Raw genomic sequence first — 20,331 nt, forward strand, 5'->3', positions numbered from 1 at the left:
AGAGTACATCACTCCCACTGTCACTGTCATGAGTGACTACATTCACCTCTTCAATTTTTACGCTGCTCTTCTTAGGCTGAGTGTCCTTCTTCTCTTCCTTGCTACCATTTGTCTTCTTGCCTTTTCCTTTCTCTTCCTTCCATTTGTAGCAATCACGTTTAAAGTGACCCTTCTTGCCACAATGATGGCATTCAATATCTTTGCCACATGATTTAATGCGTCCCTTGCCATCATATTTGCCCTTTTATTGTGATCTGCCCCTAGTATACAAAGCATTGGAAGACTTACTGGATACATTGTTCTGCCGATTCATCTCTTCCATAAGTAGAGCACTCTCTACATCAGCATACAAAAGGATCACATTAGAATTGCTCGTAGCAGTCCTGACTGTATCCCAACTCTCTGGTAGAGTGCAAAGCAAGAAAGTAGCCTTAAATTTCTCATCAATCATGAACTTCAAGGCAACCAACTGACTGAAAATGAAGTTAAACTCACTCAAGTGAGTAGACATGTGAGTAGACATTGTTGTACCCTCTTTCATACGCAAATCCATAAGCTTTTTCAGCCAATACACTTTACTTGCAACACTCTTTTATGCATACAGTTCTTCTAGTCTAGTCCATATAGCATATGCAGAATCCAAACCTTCAATGTTGAAGAGCAAGGCATAAAAAATCCATAGCTCTATGGTTGAGCGTGCAAGCTCATTTAACTCATCCCAATCATCCTGATCCATGTCCGCGGGCTTTGCAACTTTAGTTTTGATCGGCTTTGCCTGCTTCTTTTGTAGCACGATATTGTAGCACTGCTTTTGCCAAACTACAAAATTGCGTGTGCCTTCAAGCTTCTTTATGTGCATCAAATTACTGCTATCATTGCTGCCAGCCATGACTTTCAGCCCAAATGTGACCAAAAAACCAGCAAATGCAGGCCCAAACTGTCACCCAAGTGACCAAGGTACAAACAAGTACCAATCAGCAATAAATGACCATTGCAGAAGCACAGATTTCAGATCTGTAATTAAATTTTCAGAAGCACCAAACCATGTGCTACAGCATTATCCAACTGATTACAGCTGTTTTAAGGGCATGTGCATCACATTACATGAGGGATCCCAAAATTTCAGCTGCAATTTTTCTTGTACATGTACCCATGGGCATAAAATTTGACACGAACGGTCAAAAGCCCCAAAATTTTGTGCTCAAAGCATCAATCACACATCTGCATTTTCTTTGTCATGCATAGACCAGTCCAATTTTGACAAATTAGAGCAATTTCAGCAAAACCCCCAAATTTTACCAAGTGTTAATGTCCAAATTGCGTGGAATTCAACCTGCATGTACATAAAATGACCAAATGCTGCACAAATTTTGCCCAAACTGCAAAAGCCCCAAATTGCACGGGGTCCAATGTGCATCAATATCGAGAAATTGGGTAAATTTCAATCGAATTTGCGCATGTACATTAAAAGCCCCAAATCTCGGGAACAAAATGTCACAAATTTCCGCAATTTCCGAGACAAATATCACTGTTGCATCTTGCTCGCATCAAATCTGGACAAATCCCCAAATTTTCCAAGTCTTGCGTGCACTAATTTCAGTGAAATTGAAAGAATTTCACTAAAATGTGAAAAGTCCCAAAATTCCCGGGCAAATGTGCACCGACATTGCAATTTCTAAGTCAGACTGTCCAATTCTATGTTGAGATCCCCAAATTCGGGAAAAACCCCAAATTTCTGGCTCAATTTGGCACAGATCTGAGGTCTGTGCCTCCAACGCATTAACCCTCAGTAGGAGGAGAGGGCTTTCAAAAATTTTGAAGGAAAAAAAAAATGGATGACGGGTCCGTTGACCCATCAGTCGTGCGTCGTGAGCCCCGCTGACGGTTCCGTCCGTCGCGTGCCTGCCATCGTGTCTCGTCAGCGCCCGCTGATCAGCACCCCACCGACAGCTACCTGCCGTGACCAATCTCGCCGACTGCTACTCATCACGTTTCTACACAGGTCAACTGCCTTGTAGACGCCATCCATCAGGCGCCATCCGTCAGCTCGCCTGCGCTACTCTTCAACAACTGTTGTCACCTATCCAGCCCACATGAACCTTTGGCAATCTACGCCTACCTGACGCCATGCCTTCTACCTCAGCCCGACACACAGGCCCTCAGGAACTCCAGTTGTCTGTTGGTTTTGCCAAATACAATGACTGATCAGTCCCCCCACATGCAACCCAAGGCATAAGTGAGGGCTCCTGATCAGGCTGAAGAATGATGACAGTGACAATGACGGTGAGGATGATAGACTGTGCAGCCAGCAGTCCTCACTGGAGACGGGGAAGAACGCAGCAATCTGAATGTGCACGAAATGCATTTTGGAGTCCTCAAAAATTTTCCTATTCAAGATCTGAAACGCTGTTTCAGGCAACTCTGCACTTCATAAAGATAAAATTCATGAATACATAAGTCATCTGTGGATCTCATAAGTCAATTTTGGCCTTTTGAAGACATTAGTATAGCTTTCTTTCTTTTTCTGAAGACCAAAGGCTCTAGTCATGGTACCTAAAAGAGGCCTGCAATGTAATATGTGGGCCACTTGCCCAGCATCCTAATAACCTTGGTATATGCTCTATTAAGTCCTTTCAGTGCTTAATCCCTATTTGGATTGTTTCAGTCGCACAATAGAAAATCCCTATTATGTATGGTGTCTATCTATGTCCAATAGGAAGCCCTCACATGATACAAATACTCTGCTCTGGCCTCCCCCATGGAATCTATCTCTAGCTTTGGCAGCTACATCCACTGTACCACAAATCTTGCCAAATCCATGACTAGTTGTGGCATGGATTTGGTGAGTCTGTTATTGTGTAAAAAGATATTAATGCTTATGTGCATCCGTTATAATGGATTAGCAAGTTACTCTTGGAGGCTGAGAAAAACTATCACAACCTAGAGAAGATGGGGTTAAGCCTTGTGTTTTCAGTGCACAAGTATTGGTGTTACCTTCCATGCAAGAACTTCGCTTTTCTCTCATTCTCTTCCATTCTTTCTCAACTTATGCAGATTTGTGAGTCCTGAGCGCAATGGATCAAAGTGACTATGCAATACCAAGAGTTTAAATTCTACCCACACCCTTGCCACCATTGAGACTTTCTATTAGGAAAAAGACCTTCAAAAATTTTGTGCATAATAGAAGGGAAAAGGTGAAGGAAAAAACCAACATGAAACACAGCCACATCAAAGGAGAAATCCTTCTCTCAACTTGTTATGATGGGGATCTTTTTAGGTCTCATACAAATTGCAGATCTTCATATTTTCTTGTGTAATGAGAGAAACTCCTAGCGGAAACACAGGTATCTCTAACCATGTGTATGATTTTGATCCACGTAACTGCATTGAGCTAGGGATTAAGAATATGGTATAAAAACGGAATTTCTTAACAGGTTCAAGAACTCTGCCTCATGTGGAGCTCTAGAATGGCGGTTTTGAACAAACAAGTCAAGAATCTTTGCCTTCATTTAGCTCACATCAGTTTATACGCATCCAAGGAAAGAAAGCAAGAAAGTTTATGATTTGCTTAATGCTACTATGTGCTCTTCTGCAGTGATTGGCTGTTTTGATGCAAACAAAAATGCATGGACATGAGTTTCCCAAACAAAGGATTTTTCCACATTTTCTTTCCAACGTCCAAGTGCTAAACATGATGCATTTTTCATGGGGTTTTATTCCACATTGAAATGATGATGTCTTTCGCAGAGTTTTTTAGGTAGATGAAGCCAAAGCAAATACTGAAGCATGTCATTCCCACATGTGTGGCCATCATATCATGCCTGTTACTATCAAGGTTGAGAATTTAAAGCCAAAGGTTATTAACACTATCCTTGTATCTACTGCCTTGTACTGGTAATTCTTGGATCCGTGTTGAATCATAGATCTACAAATACAATCAAAGACTTCGTGCAAGAAAGCATGGAAATACAGCCAGTAGCTGAGAAATATAGCCCTTCAAATATCACTCATCGCACAGAACCTTGTTAGATGCTTACAGTTTTTATTCACATAAATATGACTGGTTTTGTCTATGTCTGGAACCAGCTGGCCAGCCTCAACAGATCGCCCATGTCCACCAATGCATACATGTAATCTCTCTGCATATTCATCATCTTCACAAGAAGAGTTTTGCAATGCCACTTCTAAAATGGCTTGTACCTCTAGCTGCCGTTGTTGAGATTCTGTAGGATACCAAGCCTAAAATAAAATCAAGTGTGTAAGACTTGCAAGTCAAACTGATTGACTCACCATACTTAATTTTCAAGAAAAGCCATACATGCTGATATAATGCTATGGTAAAGTAGTCTGCCCAATCTCCCCTCTCCATGAAAAAATATCGACGCAATGCAATAAGGTGGTCCTGCAATCTGAATATCTCATGGAGCAGTCTTACTGTAAAGTAGCTTATGCAATGGTATCTGCAAGCTATTAAAGAAAAGGTTTGTCTATGGGAAATGTCACACAAATAATCACATACTGCAGACCACACTCTTTTTTAAACCAGTGAGTAAATGAAAAAAATTGAGATAAAAGATACAAATATGGTTGCCAAATATCAGGATTGTCTGGAATTCAGGGACTCTAAAAGTTGGAAATAAATTTCTAAGCACCTTCAAAATCATTCCTACAATTTGATCAAATTTGGCAAAACAGACAAATTGTGCAAAAACTTCCCTGTGCAGTTTTAAGAAGATGCACAAATCAATGCTCTTTGTTACAATTAAAGGTCCATCAAAAGGAAACATAAAGTTTCTGAGGAATCTTGTTGAATCAGCAACTAAAGACAAAGGAAATATAAATCGTAGAGCTGGGAAAACACCAAATATTTGATGGTAAAGCTCCAGTTTGGCAAGTTTGTGCAATTTGGCAGACACCAAACTTGAGAAATTCAGTCAAAAAGCCCAAACCAGCAAGAGTTTGCAAAAGGGACCACAAGTTGAGCTTGCATGGAGAACAGACCAATGAAAGACTTAACACAATTCCCAAACTATAGATGGCTTTCTTTTTTCACTAAAAAGAAAATTCTACTAGTAACACCTCGAAGAAAATCCCCCCAAGGTGAAATACAAAATATAAAGGACCCTGTAGAGAGTAGCTTAATACATCACAGATACAATGGTTGCATGAACAACCAATTTGGTGGGCTATAATGCCAGACCATCTAAGGGGCTAAGAGAAGGAGTGTGCCAAAGTCTCAAGTCCGCAAGAAAGTCTCTATCCTCCTCATCCTCTCAGAGCCACCCTTTGCAGCCTCTCTTATTTCCTGCAGAAAGTATGGAGGTCTATAGCATGACTGCACCTTGCAGTCCAAAATGTACCAGGCATTAATACTAGCAATCACATCTTATCTATAAGTGTGCCTCGATCCACTCTGCCTGCGAGTAATCTAGAGTGGGAATCTTGCTCAGATGCTAGCTGATGATGAGATAGCAGTGACTCCTCTAAAAATCCTCACATCCACATGTTGAGGCTTGAGCCTCTATCTATGACCAAGCTACAGTCCCCCACAATGCAACCATGGTCTCTATAGTGTCGTGGAATACCATCCTAAGGGCTCTCCTCCATACCTCATGAGCCTGGGAGTTCCATAGGCAGTGTCTTTGTGTCTCCTCTGACCACATCTCACACATGCCATTGGGACCTTCCCATACAAGAGCCATGTTCCAACAGCTATGCTCATGTGAGCTAGTAACCATAGGAAGAGGAATATCTTCCTATGCCTGAATTTATCGTCCAACCTCTTGCAGAAGTCTAACAAAATATGATCTAAGATGCCTTGTTTGCGCTGACGAAAAGAGGCTGCTGACCAAGCTTTGATCCTACTCATCCAAATCCTCCTCTCCAGCATGGTAGTGTAGCCAAAGAAGGCCATGTCATAGGTCTATCAAGGAATGGATCCCTCCAAACCCATTCTCTTGGATTCTATTATAATCTTTTGAGGGGCCCTCTCTAATAAGCCCACTATCTCCATTGATCCATCAAGCATTTGGCTAAGTCCAGGTCCATGTCCCACCTCCTCTCATATTGTGCAACTACTCTAATCCTCTCTCTGAAGCATCTTATTCCAAGCCCACTATCTCCATTGATCCATCAAGCATTTGGCTAAGTCCAGGTCCATGTCCCACCTCCTCTCATATTGTGCAACTACTCTAATCCTCTCTCTGAAGCATCTTATTCCAAGTCCTCTCTTTGGAGGCAACCATTCCTTTATCCACTGTGAAATCGAAGATATTGTCTATCCTAGCCACAATGAGCCCAAGAAGGATGTTCTCTTTGGACAAGAGACCCATCCAAGTCTAAGAAGTGGCTATATCTATTCTCTGCTGGGGAGGGAATCTCTCTTTCACAACCTCTATCATAGCTTTGGCATCCCTAAGGCCTCATAGTCTCTACCTCTAGATCTCATGTAGTAGCTCCTAAAGTGCAAACCAATCTCCAACTTAGGAAGCAACTTGTATAGAGAACCTCCATTAGGATAGGTAAGTCCTTTGTCCAAAAGTCTAGCCCTCTTTTGATCACAAATAGTGCTTGAAAAGATAGTTTTCCTCCTTTTCTCTTCAACTACAGTAAGTGATAACTGCTATGTCAAATGAAACAAAACTCCATGCTCTAATGATAACAACGATGAATATGACCTCGAACTATTTCCCCTAATGTCTTGAAAGACCAAGTGAATGCTAGACCGCCATGGTCCTCCCATGTGTAGATATGATAAACTAAAGCCTCCATAGCAAAAGTTTCTTCCAAAGCTCCTTGCCTAGAAGGACACCTCTAACAATGATCTTAACCAATAAGCCTCCGCTCCTACTATGTAGGTCTATGAACCCCCAGACTCCTCTAGATTTGGGATGTACAATGTCATCCCAAGCCACATTCACTCTAGCTAACTCCCCTCTCTCGACCAAATAAGGTTTCTGATAAGACAATTCACCTAACCAACGCATGATCTAGAGAATGCCCAACAAGAAGTAATGCACCATATGGTTGCAAGAAGAACCTGATTGGTGTGACCACCACTCACCTAACTAATAGAATCCTCCCTCGGCTCCAATAAGGGAGCTTCTATTTGAAGCTCAAAGAAGAGGTGTCAATTGCTTCTCTAAAAAAATGTCAATCCCCACATCCCATCCAAGATGTCTCACTGCAATCCCACAAGAAAGCAAAGCGAAATCCTTGTGTGACCGCTATTCTAACAGCCTCAAGGCATGTAGGGAAAGACCATAGTACTTTTGTCACGAGGACATGTATTTTTGAAACCTCACTTAACATGTGGATTAATTTTTAATCACGTGGTCAAGTAAATGTTGCACAAGTGAGGTGTAACTGGGTTCAGAGTAAATTTACGAGCTCGAGACCCGAGTAAATCACGGGATGTCAAAGGCAAAAGTTGCTATAAGTTATGCCACACATATACTTGGTGATATCTGGTGCCAGTTGTTGGCCTAGGTCATTCATTTGACCATAAATGTCAATTGGTGACACTAGAGAAATGGCGTTTAATGGTACCTAACACCAATCTGATGGTCAAAGATGACGCAAAGACACTCGAGAATGGAAGTTGCCTAGCCAATTTAATTATTGGCCAATCAGATTATTTTTTAGGACATCGAAATAATTATTAGATTAATTTTCAATATTTAAATACAGAAAATTAATATTTAATTATGGATAATGCTGAAAAAACTGTTTGGAAAGGCTGCCACTTGTCAAAAATGCCCATACAAGGCTGAAAAACGTCTTTAGATAATGGGGAGAGGCATTTTTTGTGTATTCAACCTACAAGTGGAGAGCAGGAGATGTTGGTGGTTTGATTTGCAACCATTGGAGGACCTTCGCAAGCAACCAAGGGCAAGAGAAGACCAAACAATAGCAAGTGACAGCATCTACAAGTTGTTGAGACAGGGCAACAGCACCAATATATGACTAACTGATTTTCTTCAATTCTTTGCATCCACAAGCTGTTGAGACAAGCCAACAGTAGAAAATGACTGATTTTCTTCAGTTCTTTGCATCTACAAGCTGTTGAGATAGGGGGACAGAAGATTGTAAGTTAATTTGCATTTCTCAATTTTGTAATAAATATTACTGTTGTAACTAAGTTGTAATTAGGGAATTACCACCCATCCACGGAAGGAAGGCTGGTTTCATGGTTCAGTTGCCGAGATTACCACTCAATCCCTTGCTTTGGTGGGCCTGAGGCACCTGATTGCAAACCAAAGATTTGTGCTAGTGCTGATTTAAACTCTCAACCAAGAAATTACAGCAATATGTCTTCATACAATAAGATGGACTCAAGCACCGATGATGCCTCTCAATATAACCATTCACATGGGAATGAAGAAAATGCAATGCTTGACCTTGGACAAGGCTCAGACCATGGACAGCAAGCTGAAAATGTTGTTGTTGTTGGGTAAGATGCATGGCCTTCAAGGCATAAGGAGATTGATGACCAGCAAAGTGAAGAGAAATTTTATGAGTAATTCAAGAATTGAATGAGGACAGCAACAAATCTCTTTGCTGAATTGGCAAAGAATCCTTAATTTACCCAATTTTTGAATGCTCCAAAGAAGAACAATAAAGGCAAGAAGAAGAAGACGTCTTTTATACATTCGAGACAACAAGATACACCAAAGATAATGCCAATACCTTCATTTGAAGCTCCCAAAGATGCTATTGAAATAAAATAGTTGGCACCTACAGGGCAAGGAATGCAAATGCAAGGCCATCACACAATTGCTAATCCAATGGATTTTGGATACTCGGGCATCCATGCTATGATGGGGTAACCATGATATTTGGGTGGAAGCACGATTTTTTATGCTATGGTTGAACAAGGATCGCATACAAGAATGTATGGCACAAATCCTATGGTATGCAGCAACCAATGCATGGTGTGCGAGGCCCAATGTATTCGGGTATGACTGAAAATATGCAAAACCCTATATATGGCAACATTGGCTTGATGCTCGGGACACAAAGTAGCATGTTTGGTACTGCATTTGCATCCTCAAATACTTATGGGGCTCAAGGAATGAATGCTGGTCATGCAAATGCTCCGTTTGGCATTGGTTTTGATGTAAATTCAGCAAATGCACCCTTTTTGCAGCAACCAGTGTATGACAACTTGACACCCAAAGGGGCAACAAAATATGTGGAAAACTTGAATGTAGCCTATGCAAAGATAAAATATGTACTTCAAAGATCTCAACAAAAGCAAAAGAGAACAGCTAATCGCCATAGATATGCTTTGTAGTTTGCAGAGGGTGATTATGTATTGCTACATTTTGAAAAGGCAAGGCTGAAAAAGATGAAAGAAAGAGAAAGATTGTATTCGAAGTTGAGAATGAGATACTGTGGGCCCTTCCAAGTGTTGGAGAAGATCAGCAATGTGGCATATTGGCTGAAATTACCTCCACATTGGCAGATACACAATGCCTTTCATGTCATTCATTTGGCCATAAGTGTCAATTGGTAACACTAGAGAAGTGGCATTTGATGGTACCCAACGCCAATCTGATGGTCAAAGATGACGCATAGACACTCGAGAATGGAAGTCACCTAGCGAATTTAATTATTGAAAAATCAAATTATTTTTTAAGACACCGAAATAATTATTAGATTAATTTTCAGTATTTAAAAACTGAAAATTAATATGTAATTATGGATAATGCTAGAAAAACCATTTGGGAAGGTTGCCAATTGTCAAAAATGTCCATGCAAGACTAAAAAACGTCTTTAGAGGCTAGAGAGAGACATTTTTAGTGTATTTCAACCTGCAAGAGACGGAGAGGAGATGCTGCTGGTCTGATTTGCAGCCATTGGAGGATCTTCTGAGGCAATGGAGAAGACCAATCAACAACAGATGACAGCATCTACAAGCTGTGGAGATAGGGCAAAAACAGTAAATGACTGATTTTCTTCAATTCTTTGCATCTACAAGCTATTGAGTCAAGGCAGCAACAGTAAATGTTTGATTTTCTTCATTTCTTTGCGAAGAAAGTCTGAGTTTTCTCTCCCCTCAACATTCTCTCTCATCTCACAGCCTTTCTACTTTCTACAGCCTTGCTCCGAAGATTACAACATTGAGTTCACCAAAGCCTGAGAAATTTCAGCTTTCTCTACTGCAAACCCTAATCTAACAGAAATTAGAGTTTAGCAACAATCTCGAGAAGCGTGCCACAAATTTGAAGCTCTAAGAGTTGGATTCAATAGGGCTGAAGCTGTTTTTAGTCAAATTCACGAGGAGGAATCAACAAATCAATGAATTTAGGGCATTTTCCATCTCCATCAAAGTGGGTGAAGGCCAATTGACCACCCGAATCCAGAGGCAAATCAGATTGAATACTTGCTGATCATTTTGGGCAGCAAGGGGAGTTGAAATACCGAAAGGGAATAGGAGAATCCCATTGTACATCAACTTCTTCTTCAATTAAGTTAAATAAATACCGAAAGGGGCGCCAATTTTGGGGCCAATAGGATGTCCATTGTCCAAGATTGTAAGTTAATTTGCATTTCTCAGTTTTGTAATAAATGTTACTGCTATAACTAAGTTATAATTAGGGAATTATCACCCATCCACGGAAGGAAGGCTGGTTATAACTTCTACCAATTAGAAAAGGCATTTGATGTCTTGCAAAATATGTCTATGTTTGCTACAAGACCCTAAAGTTGCTCTCATCCCTATCTAGATAGCCAATTACATCATGTGCAAACTCCACATCAAGGAGCATCTCGAGCATAGAGATAAGCAAGTCAATACCTCTAATACTAGTAGATCTTTGTCAAGAAAGAGTTCTAGGCCTCTGCTACAAATAGCATCAATGTGGCCAATAGAAAAATGATCACCTTCACAAGGATCTTGTAGGAACTTCCAAGAGGAGTGATTGGCCTCCACTGTGTTAATCCCCAATTTGTCCCCACTACCCTTGGGTATAAGATGTGTCAATCCCTTATTAAGGAATCTAGTGAAATTTCTTCCACATACCTCCCAAATAGTATATTAATGAAAATCGGAAAGTATCCCTGTAGTTATGGAGACAATTGTACAAAGATTTTAAGAGCTCTTTTTCAATTGGTAGTTTATAGAGCAAATTTCTCTCAATCTATACATTAACTTGCCAAGCTTCAAAACATGAAATGTATCTCTCATTATGGACTATAATAGCACCAAAGGGGTGTGAAGAAACTGCCAGGGTTTGCACTTACAAAACATAAAATGTACAACCACGATTGAAACACAAAAACACAAACAGTGACATGCAAAACTCAAACTCTTAACGCAAAATGCAAAACACACAAATACAAACAAAGAAGAGAGAACTATAAAGCGAATGAATGAATGTTGTAAATGAAGAAAAGAATGTACAAGATGCTCAAGGGCAGAGCTATCCAACAATGGGTGGTTCTCCTAGGAGCAAACTGAGGGAGGTATCGATGTGTATCATCCATGGAAGACAAATCCCGAGTATAGTAACTGCTAGTTGAAGCAATGGGAGGCTAGGCAACAACCGTAAACCATGTAGTAGCAATCACTAGAGGAGCTAGATAGCTAGTGAAAGAGAGTTAATGGCTGAAACATACAAGACAAGGATGGGCTGAATGGTGGATAGCCTATCTATTTATAGATGTGAATGGACCCTCCGAAACTAAGGTTCACATAGAAACTCTCTCGAACTACTCCCTATTTTAGGATTTTTCATTAATTAAGCATGTTTTGGGGCTATTTAAGAGGCTAATTAGCATGTACTGCATAGCTCAACACCCCCTCTAAGGCTCAAAACAGGGCTAGAAAGAAAGACCAACCCATGTTTACCCCAAAGCAACTAGGACATCGGACAAAGGGTACACAGCGGCTACCCAATGGCTTACCAAGACTATAGAGGCGATGGTTATCTTACAAAGGGAGTCCAAGTAGTCACTCCAAAGAAGACAGGGCATCAAACAAAGGTTGCTCATCAACTGCCCAATGGCCTACCAAGTCCTGCAAAGGTGGATGGAACTGTTGAGAATCAGCAATCGCACTCAAACAGCCTCTTTGTATGGAGTCTCAGGGTCAAGGACATGCAGGCTAACTTATCCCATATGCACAATGGTGCCTACTGCAGTTTCCTACTTTCCTATAAAGCATTGTACTTGCTTCCTTTCTTAATGCAATGATAGTACTCTTTTCATTTCAGTAAAGTGTCAATGTCATTGTCCACATACACAAGATTGTGTTTATGAGTCCAAGTCTCAATCTTGGAACCTAATTCACTTGTGTAACAAACAGTGTCCATTCCATCATGAGTCTACACTTCTCCTTCCATCCTCCATAGCTTCCGGTTATGTCATGCTCTAGATCCCGCATTTGTAACATGGTATCAGAGCATTAAGAAAGGAAGCAAGTACAATGCTTTATAGGAAAGTAGGAAACTGCAGTAGGCACCATTGTGCATATGGGATAAGTTAGCCTGCATGTCCTTGACCCTAAGACTCCATACAAAGAGGCTGTTTGAGTGTGATTGCTGATTCTCAACACCCCTCCTCAATCACAACTAGGAAAGGCACAAAGTGTGTAGAGGCTGTAATGAGAATGGTGTTGATGCTAGATCTTCTTGAACCTTCTTCTTGTTGATTTTGATGTTTTGATTTCTTGCTGAAGACTGAGTTTTGAAGTAGATCAGAGTATCAAAACCTTCAGTTGATTGAAAAGCTACTGTCACTCAAGTCTACGAGAGGTCTGAAGTTGATTTGCTACTGTTCCCGTAAATCTAACATGGGCAAAGACTCGCCAAATGCTCGATTCAAAGGAGTCGGATTCCACACTTGGCAAACCCGCATCAAGCTCATCCTGATGAAGAAGGGTCTCTGGGCCATCACAAATGGCAAAGAGAAGAAACCGAGGGACGCGGACCTTGCAACTACTTGGCAAAAGAATGATGACAGAGCCCAGGCCATTATCAAATTAAGAAGGGGAAGATCACTTGGAGTAAAAGACTTTTGCAGATTTGGTATACATTGACACTTTACTGAAATGAAAAGAGTACTATCATTGCATTAAGAAAGGAAGCAAGTACAATGCTTTATAGGAAAGTAGGAAACTGCAGTAGGCACCATTGTGCATATGGGATAAGTTAGCCTGCATGTCCTTGACCCTGAGACTCCATACAAAGAGGCTGTTTGAGTGTGATTGCTGATTCTCAACACCCCTCCTCAATCAATTCTTCTGTTGCTCAAATCTAATAAAGTCTGAAGTTGATTTGCTACTGTTCCCGTAAATCTAACATGGGCAAAGACTCGCCAAATGCTCGATTCAAAGGAGTCGGATTCCACACTTGGCAAACCCGCATCAAGCTCATCCTGATGAAGAAGGGTCTCTGGGCCATCACAAATGGCAGAGAGAAGAAACCGAGGGACGCGGACCTTGCAACTACTTGGCAAAAGAATGATGACAGAGCCCAGGCCATTATCAAATTGGAGCTAGACGACAGTTATATCCATCATGTGGATAACTGTGAGACCTCACAGGATACATGGAAAAGACTTGACACCCTGTTCGGTGCACAATCTAAATCATCAAAGTATGGTCTCCTGATTGAATTCTTCAGACTTGAAATGAAGTCCAGCACATCACTTGCCACACATCTCAATTACATGGAAGGACTCCTAACCCAACTTGCAGGAATAAACATTAAAATGGATGAAGATGTTTGCATCGGTGTTCTACTTAAGAGCTTGCCTCCTGAATATAATAACGTATCAACAACTTTAATCAACATGCCAAATCCTGAACTTGTTGATATCCAAGCATCACTGTTAGAAGAAGAAAAGAAGCTAAAAACTAAAGAAGAACCAAGTACCTCTAGAGATGAGCATGAATTATATGTTGGCAACAGGTACAAAGGCAAGAAAGATCAGCTCTTTTGTGACTTCTGCAAAAGAACCGGACACACCGAGAAGTTCTGCCACGCAAGAAAGAGATCCCAAAAGGCCTATCTAGTCGCAGTCAAAGAAGAAGAAGAAAATGAAGCAAAGGAAGAAGAAGATGAAGATCACCAAGATCGGAAGGACAAGACTCATCAGTCCTTGTACTCTCATAATTCTGATAGACTGTTTTAATAGCCTTGTATTTTCCTTGCCCTAATGCTTCCTGCCATAAGCTTTGTAAACTCCTTATGTAACTTGGCATTACAGTCCCTGTACACTTTGTGAGGCCCCTGTTACAGCCTCTGGATGTCCACCATGTTTATAGTACCCACACTTAGCTTTTTCTGCGACAGCCTCTGGTGTTTTGCCATGTCTGTGGTATGCCCACACTTTGCAGGTGGTTCTCATTACAGCCTCTACACACTTTGTGCCTTTCCTAGTTGTGATTGAGGAGGGGTGTTGAGAATCAGCAATCACACTCAAACAGCCTCTTTGTATGGAGTCTCAGGGTCAAGGACATGCAGGCTAACTTATCCCATATGCACAATGGTGCCTACTGCAGTTTCCTACTTTCCTATAAAGCATTGTACTTGCTTCCTTTCTTAATGCAATGATAGTACTCTTTTCATTTCAGTAAAGTGTCAATGTCATTGTCCACATACACAAGATTGTGTTTATGAGTCCAAGTCTCAATCTTGGAACCTAATTCACTTGTGTAACAAACAGTGTCCATTCCATCATGAGTCTACACTTCTCCTTCCATCCTCCATAGCTTCCGGTTATGTCATGCTCTAGATCCCGCATTTGTAACAGGAACGACAATGAACCTCTTCTTTTTTTTTTTTTGAAAGATGTGATTAGATATGATTTGTGGTCAATTAAGGAATTGTGCCCGTACAGGAGAATGAAGACGGATGGTCACATCCAACACACCATAAAAACCCAACCACTTCGGAATGTCAAAGACAAGGAAAAGGGTGATGAAGGAGTGGTGGTGGGATGTAAGAACCCCCAGTGGAGACAGCTCAAGACTCACTCAGGGGTGCTCTGCACAATGAGATGCATAGTATGCTACATGCTGAGAATGCTCATGCAACAGGTGCCACTTGGATAGTCTCCCTCATGGGAAAAGTATTCACTTGCCCAAGCATCCTTTACAAAGATGATGAAACCATGCAATGCAAAGGAGAAAGTACAACAAGGAAGGAAAACTAATGTCAAAAACAAGTGTCAAAGCCTATAGAATATCATGAAAGGATAGAAATCCCCTCTCAACCTTGGATGTCGGTACCGAAGGAGAAAGAGGAGCCTGATGTCGGTCTTCATGGCATGTCAAGGTCTGAGAACCATGACGATAAAGATGAAGATGAGGATGAAGTATCGCGACTGCAAGAGCAAGATAGAAGATACCACCGTGATCGCATCCATACTGATAGAAAAGCAAATCGCCTAGAAAGATGAAACCATGAAAGAAACCAAGCACACCCCATGTCTCCAGCACACGAAGGACCAATGCAAACTTGCATGTTAGCCCTACAATAAAATGCAAAACCCTCTTTAAGAGATCAGAATCTGCAAAACTGAGACTAGTAGTAAGATGCTCCAAAGCAAAACAAAACAAAAAGTATAGCTAAGGAAAGAAAAATGCAATGAGAGTACATGTGTGAGTGAATTTAGTGGAAGACTAAAGAAGGAAAAACTCAAGATGAGGCCACCATTATATACATCCATCAATAGGTCATTGCTAATATAACGCCTAAGAAGGTGGAGAAGTGATTGACCTAGGAATAGATGCAAAGAGTAAAATGGGTGGGGAGCTAATCCTTCAAGAGTACTAAAAGATATAGGTTGTTGAGTCTACCCGTGTGCCACATGTTCAATGGCCCCTAGGGCAAGAAGAGCAAATGGAACAGCAACGGAAGGCATAGCCCCATTGGACTATCCAATAGGAGTGGAGGCAATCACAACAATCTACCTTAGGGAGTAATGAGTTTTGTTTCTTTAGGTCCTTGAGAGGAAGGGGTGTCACCCTTATTTTGAGTTGCCTTTACATCTTATGGATTCTTGCTACCTCCCATTTTCCCTTGTGAAGGAGAGGCAACCAAATCCCTATCTAAATACGAGTATATGGAGGATTTCTTGTGGACTTGATCATGTAGCCTTCCATAATGCAAAAACTAATACTTAAACTCATAGAAGGTCAGTAATCAAGGAAATGAGATAATGTGTTGAATGAAATGGAAGTATTTTTCAAGCACCTTATTCAAAAAGAACATAAGTTTATTGTCATCTGACTTCGAAGAGCCAATAGTGGAAAATTCAACAAGTAACCGCCAATATTCGACCAACTTGACTTTCAAATTATCCCCTTTCTTACTCTTGAAGCTCAAAATCAAGATTGGATACGTCAACTACAATCTCTCACCGCATATTGATCAATGAGATGACTTTGACGCTTAGATGCGAGGTGAAAATACTGTAACTGAGAGTGGAACTCAAGAAGCAACCCCTCCATTAACTCAACATTGGTTGTCGCATTACGAGCTCTCCATTGATGGATGTGATCAAGGTGAGCTAACCGAGGGTCCTACATAGGCTCTAGACCTCCTTGAGATTCAAGCACTTGTTGCATGAAGTTCAACCAAGTGGTTAAATTTGATCCATTAAAACGACTCATATCTATGAAGGCATTTTTTGCTACTACAACAAGAATAGTAGTACTAGAATGAAAGAAAGAAAGAAAGAAAGATATATTAATGTCCGTTGAGGCCAAAATTGGCCTATGAGACAAAAACGTGTACAATGCTCATCGTCACTGGATATCAAAGTGTGACATGCCAAAAGATAGTCAATGATATACTATGAAAAGAAACTAAGGTCATACACAAAACCAAAATAGTACTCGTTTAGAAATACAATGAGAGGATGAGGTAATGCATGTCTAGTTGTGTGGTTGAATGATATCCCTATATCTAGTTCCACCCAATCAAGATCGGTGGATAGAGTATGTCATCCAACATAGATGAAATAGTATGAGGATAGCATTTGGACTGAGCTTTCAACTCGATCAATTGTTACTCATATCGCCGGCGGATCTCTCTCATCTCTCTCTAATGTAGTATCTGTGTCTAGTACCCCTATATCCACATGCATGCTACTTTGATCTTCTGGACTCCTTCGACTCACTCCTCTGTGTGTGGGTGTTGTGTGTGTAGTCACAATTTAAAAAAATTTGGTGAATTGACTGACATCCCTCTCTCTATCACGAGGACGCGGAATTTGAAATGCTTTAATTTTGCTGAAGATATTTGATTAAGTTATTAATCAAATGTACAAGGTTGTTTAGCATATGTGATGCACATGCCAGATATTTCATAGTAATAATCCAAGGACTCCGAGGATGCAATAGACGCCGAAGGCAAAAGTTGTAATAAGTTATGTTTGACAAGTACTAGGTGGTAACCGGTGTTTAGATTTTGGTCTAAACCAATTTATTGGCCACTAATGTCAGTGATGACATGAGAGATTAGACATTAATTAAGTAATCAATGCCAGTCTAAGGCTCAATGACTGCTTATGGATACTTCCAAGACAAATTGGTCTAGCCAACTTAATTATTGGCTGGTAAAATTAATTTTTTAAGCACTAGAATAATTTTTAAATTAATTTTTAAAATTAATATTTTAGAAAATAATTTAATAAGCTGAATAATGTTGGAAAATGGAATTAGAAAGCTGCCACTTGGTAAAAATCGCCCATGGAAGTGAAAAAAACGTTTTTTGGGGCTGGTGGAGTCTATTCCAACCATTGTGAGACGAAAGGAGGCTATTAGAGAGTAAGGAGATACTGCAGATGTGATTTCAACCACAAGGAATCAGTCCTATAGCAAGTGACAACAATTTAGAGCCCTCTAGGAGCAAGTGATAGCAGTCCAAGGTCCTTTTGGTGCAAGTGACAGTATGCAAGAGGGGGTAACAATCTTTCTAGTGGTCCTAAGCTGTAGGTGACAACTTTCACAACTATTTGAGCAGGACAACAGTAAATTTTCAACATTTCTCGAGATGAAACTCTGAAATTTCTCTCTCTGCGGCATTCTCTCTCGTTCGTAGCCATCTCTCAAGTTATCTAAGCATTTTCCAACAATTTGAGCCATCCAAGGAAGAGATTTCAATCAATCTTTGGTGTAAACCCTAAAATTAGGATTATAACAGCTAACTCGGGATGGTGCTCAAAATTGAGGTCCTAGGACTTGAATTCCAATAGCTGAAATTGAGCAATTTCAAGGAGATTCAAAAGGCCGGCCAGCCAATATCAAATTTGGGGCTAAATTTATCTTTCAAGGTCCAGGTTGAAGGCCAATCCCCAAGCAAACGAAGGACCAAATTGGTTTGGAGACTTGTTGGTCTGTTTTAACAACAAGAGGCACTTGGATTAGCGGAGGAGGTCGTAGGATCTCTGTTGTACTCCATGAATTTGCAATAAAAGTTAAAGAAATAACGCAAGGGGTGCCCCAACAAGATGTCAAATGTCCAAGATTGTATGATAAAGTGTGCACTTTCAATTTATATGAATTTTATGCTTGTTGTAATTAGTGTTAAATCAGGTTATTTACCACCCTATCCGAGGAGGAAGGTTGGTTTTATGGTTCCATCGCCGGGATATACCATCATTTCCCTTGACTTGATGGGCCTGAGATACGTGATTGAACGTCAGAAGCTTTGCTCCAGTGGTGAAATTGTATTCAACTGAGCATTACAACAAGGATGTCTTCAAAAAGTGAGATGGGATCAAGCACAGATGATGCCTCTCAATCTGAAAATTCACAAAGTCTTGGGGAAAATGCAATGTTTGATCTTGGACAAGACACGCAATATTGATAGCAAGCTGATAATGTTGGTTTAGACCCAAGTGCAGGTCCTTCTAGGCCTTTAGAAGCTCATGATCAACAAGAGAAAAAGGAATTTGATGACCAGTTTAAAAATCAGCTAAGGACAACAACTGAAATGTTTATGCAATTGGCAAATAATCCTCAATTTATGAGCTTTTTGAACCCTTAAAGGAGGGCAACAAAGGCAAGAAGAGAAAATCGTCTTCGAGAGCTTCAGGACAACAAGATGCACTGAATGAAGAGCCAGTACAACAGTGTGATGTTCCAAACGTCAATAGTGAGCATAAGCAAATGATGCTAGTGGGGCAATTGATGCATATACAAGGCCAACTTGAAAGTGCCAATCCAATGCTTTCTGAACAACACGCCATGCATGCAATGATGTGGCAGCCATGATACTTTGGTGGTGGCACTAGTTTTCATGATATGGTGGGCTTGGGAACACATATGGGGATGTATGGCACAACTCCTTATGGTATGCAGCAACCAATGCATAATGTGTAAGGCCTAGTGTATCTAGGTATGGCTGGTAATATGCATAACCCCATGTATAGAACTATTGGCATGATGTTGGGACACAAAGTGGCAAGTTTAGCAATGCATATATGCAGTCCACTATATTCGAGACTCATAGTATTAATGCGGGTCATGCAAATGCTCCATATAGTGTTGGTCATGAGAAAAAATGATACTAGTAATGCATGCAATGTATGGAAAAATGTATCTTCTATGATTGATAGTATGCAAATTTCCATGCACAATCACATTGCAATGGTCCAAAGTATGCAAACAAGAATATTTTCTTATGCATCTGATACTCCTAGCATATTAGATACACATGAGGGGCTAGTCAACTGGATGCAATGTTGCATATTAGTTAAGTTGGAATTGCAACAATATGAAAGTATAAAGCATCGCAATGCTTAAGGGGAAGAAAGTTCTACAACCTAGTGGAGGTTTCGAGACAAGTAAAGTTAAAGTTTCCATATGCTTCTTGGTGAAGCTTCAACATTGTTTTACCAATAGATGCAAAGTGAATGGAAGAGGATGACTTGGCAAACCATCCTCAGTTGTTGCAGCTTTACCTAGATGCCTTTCAATTACAACCGACTTCAATTTGGGCTCAGACAGGTTTAGCAAAGTAGGGATTCGGAGCATTGCCTAATGCTCAAGGGGGAGATAGCGCTTCCACTCCACCATTTATGGACCACTCTCATATGTAGTGGATCTCGGATGTATTCAGCATATATCCAAGGTAGTTTGCTAACAGTATGTCTGCCATGGGTCACTACTCAATATACTAGTCATTATGAGATATATGCGTGAGTCTGATTGTTACCGTAACTCTGAGACTATAATTTTGCATCAATTTGGAATCAATTCATGGTCAGATTACGCTCAGTTTTCAATGGTTTACAGCTGGTTTCATGAACAGCAACATGTGAGTAAATGCCATTGAGAGTTTCAGCCATGGTTTATGCTGAGAATATGCGTTA

The 20,331-nt window shown here is 40.6% G+C and overlaps 1 protein-coding gene across 10 annotated transcripts in view; it reads right to left on the reverse strand.

The window, feature by feature from the left end:
• The window catches only part of LOC148020431 (Spc97 / Spc98 family of spindle pole body (SBP) component), a 117,898-nt gene that overhangs the window by 49,586 nt on the left and 47,981 nt on the right, over positions 1–20,331 (reverse strand). For all 10 annotated transcript variants that reach the window (XR_015694963.1, XR_015694964.1, XR_015694965.1 and 7 more), the window contains 2 exons: positions 4,319–4,460; positions 4,038–4,239 (listed from right to left, as the gene is read on the reverse strand). Coding sequence is in view for 7 of the 10 variants with exons in the window: in XM_087700732.1 (XP_087556858.1) it covers positions 4,038–4,239; positions 4,319–4,460 (344 nt within the window). In the remaining 3 variants the exon portion in view is untranslated. The remainder of the gene's footprint in view (positions 1–4,037; positions 4,240–4,318; positions 4,461–20,331) is intronic.

Source organism: Lygodium microphyllum, chromosome 19 (assembly GCF_053477565.2).
Source record: "Lygodium microphyllum isolate KBCC chromosome 19, Lygodium_microphyllum_v1.1.10, whole genome shotgun sequence".
Classification (NCBI taxonomy): domain Eukaryota; kingdom Viridiplantae; phylum Streptophyta; class Polypodiopsida; order Schizaeales; family Lygodiaceae; genus Lygodium; species Lygodium microphyllum.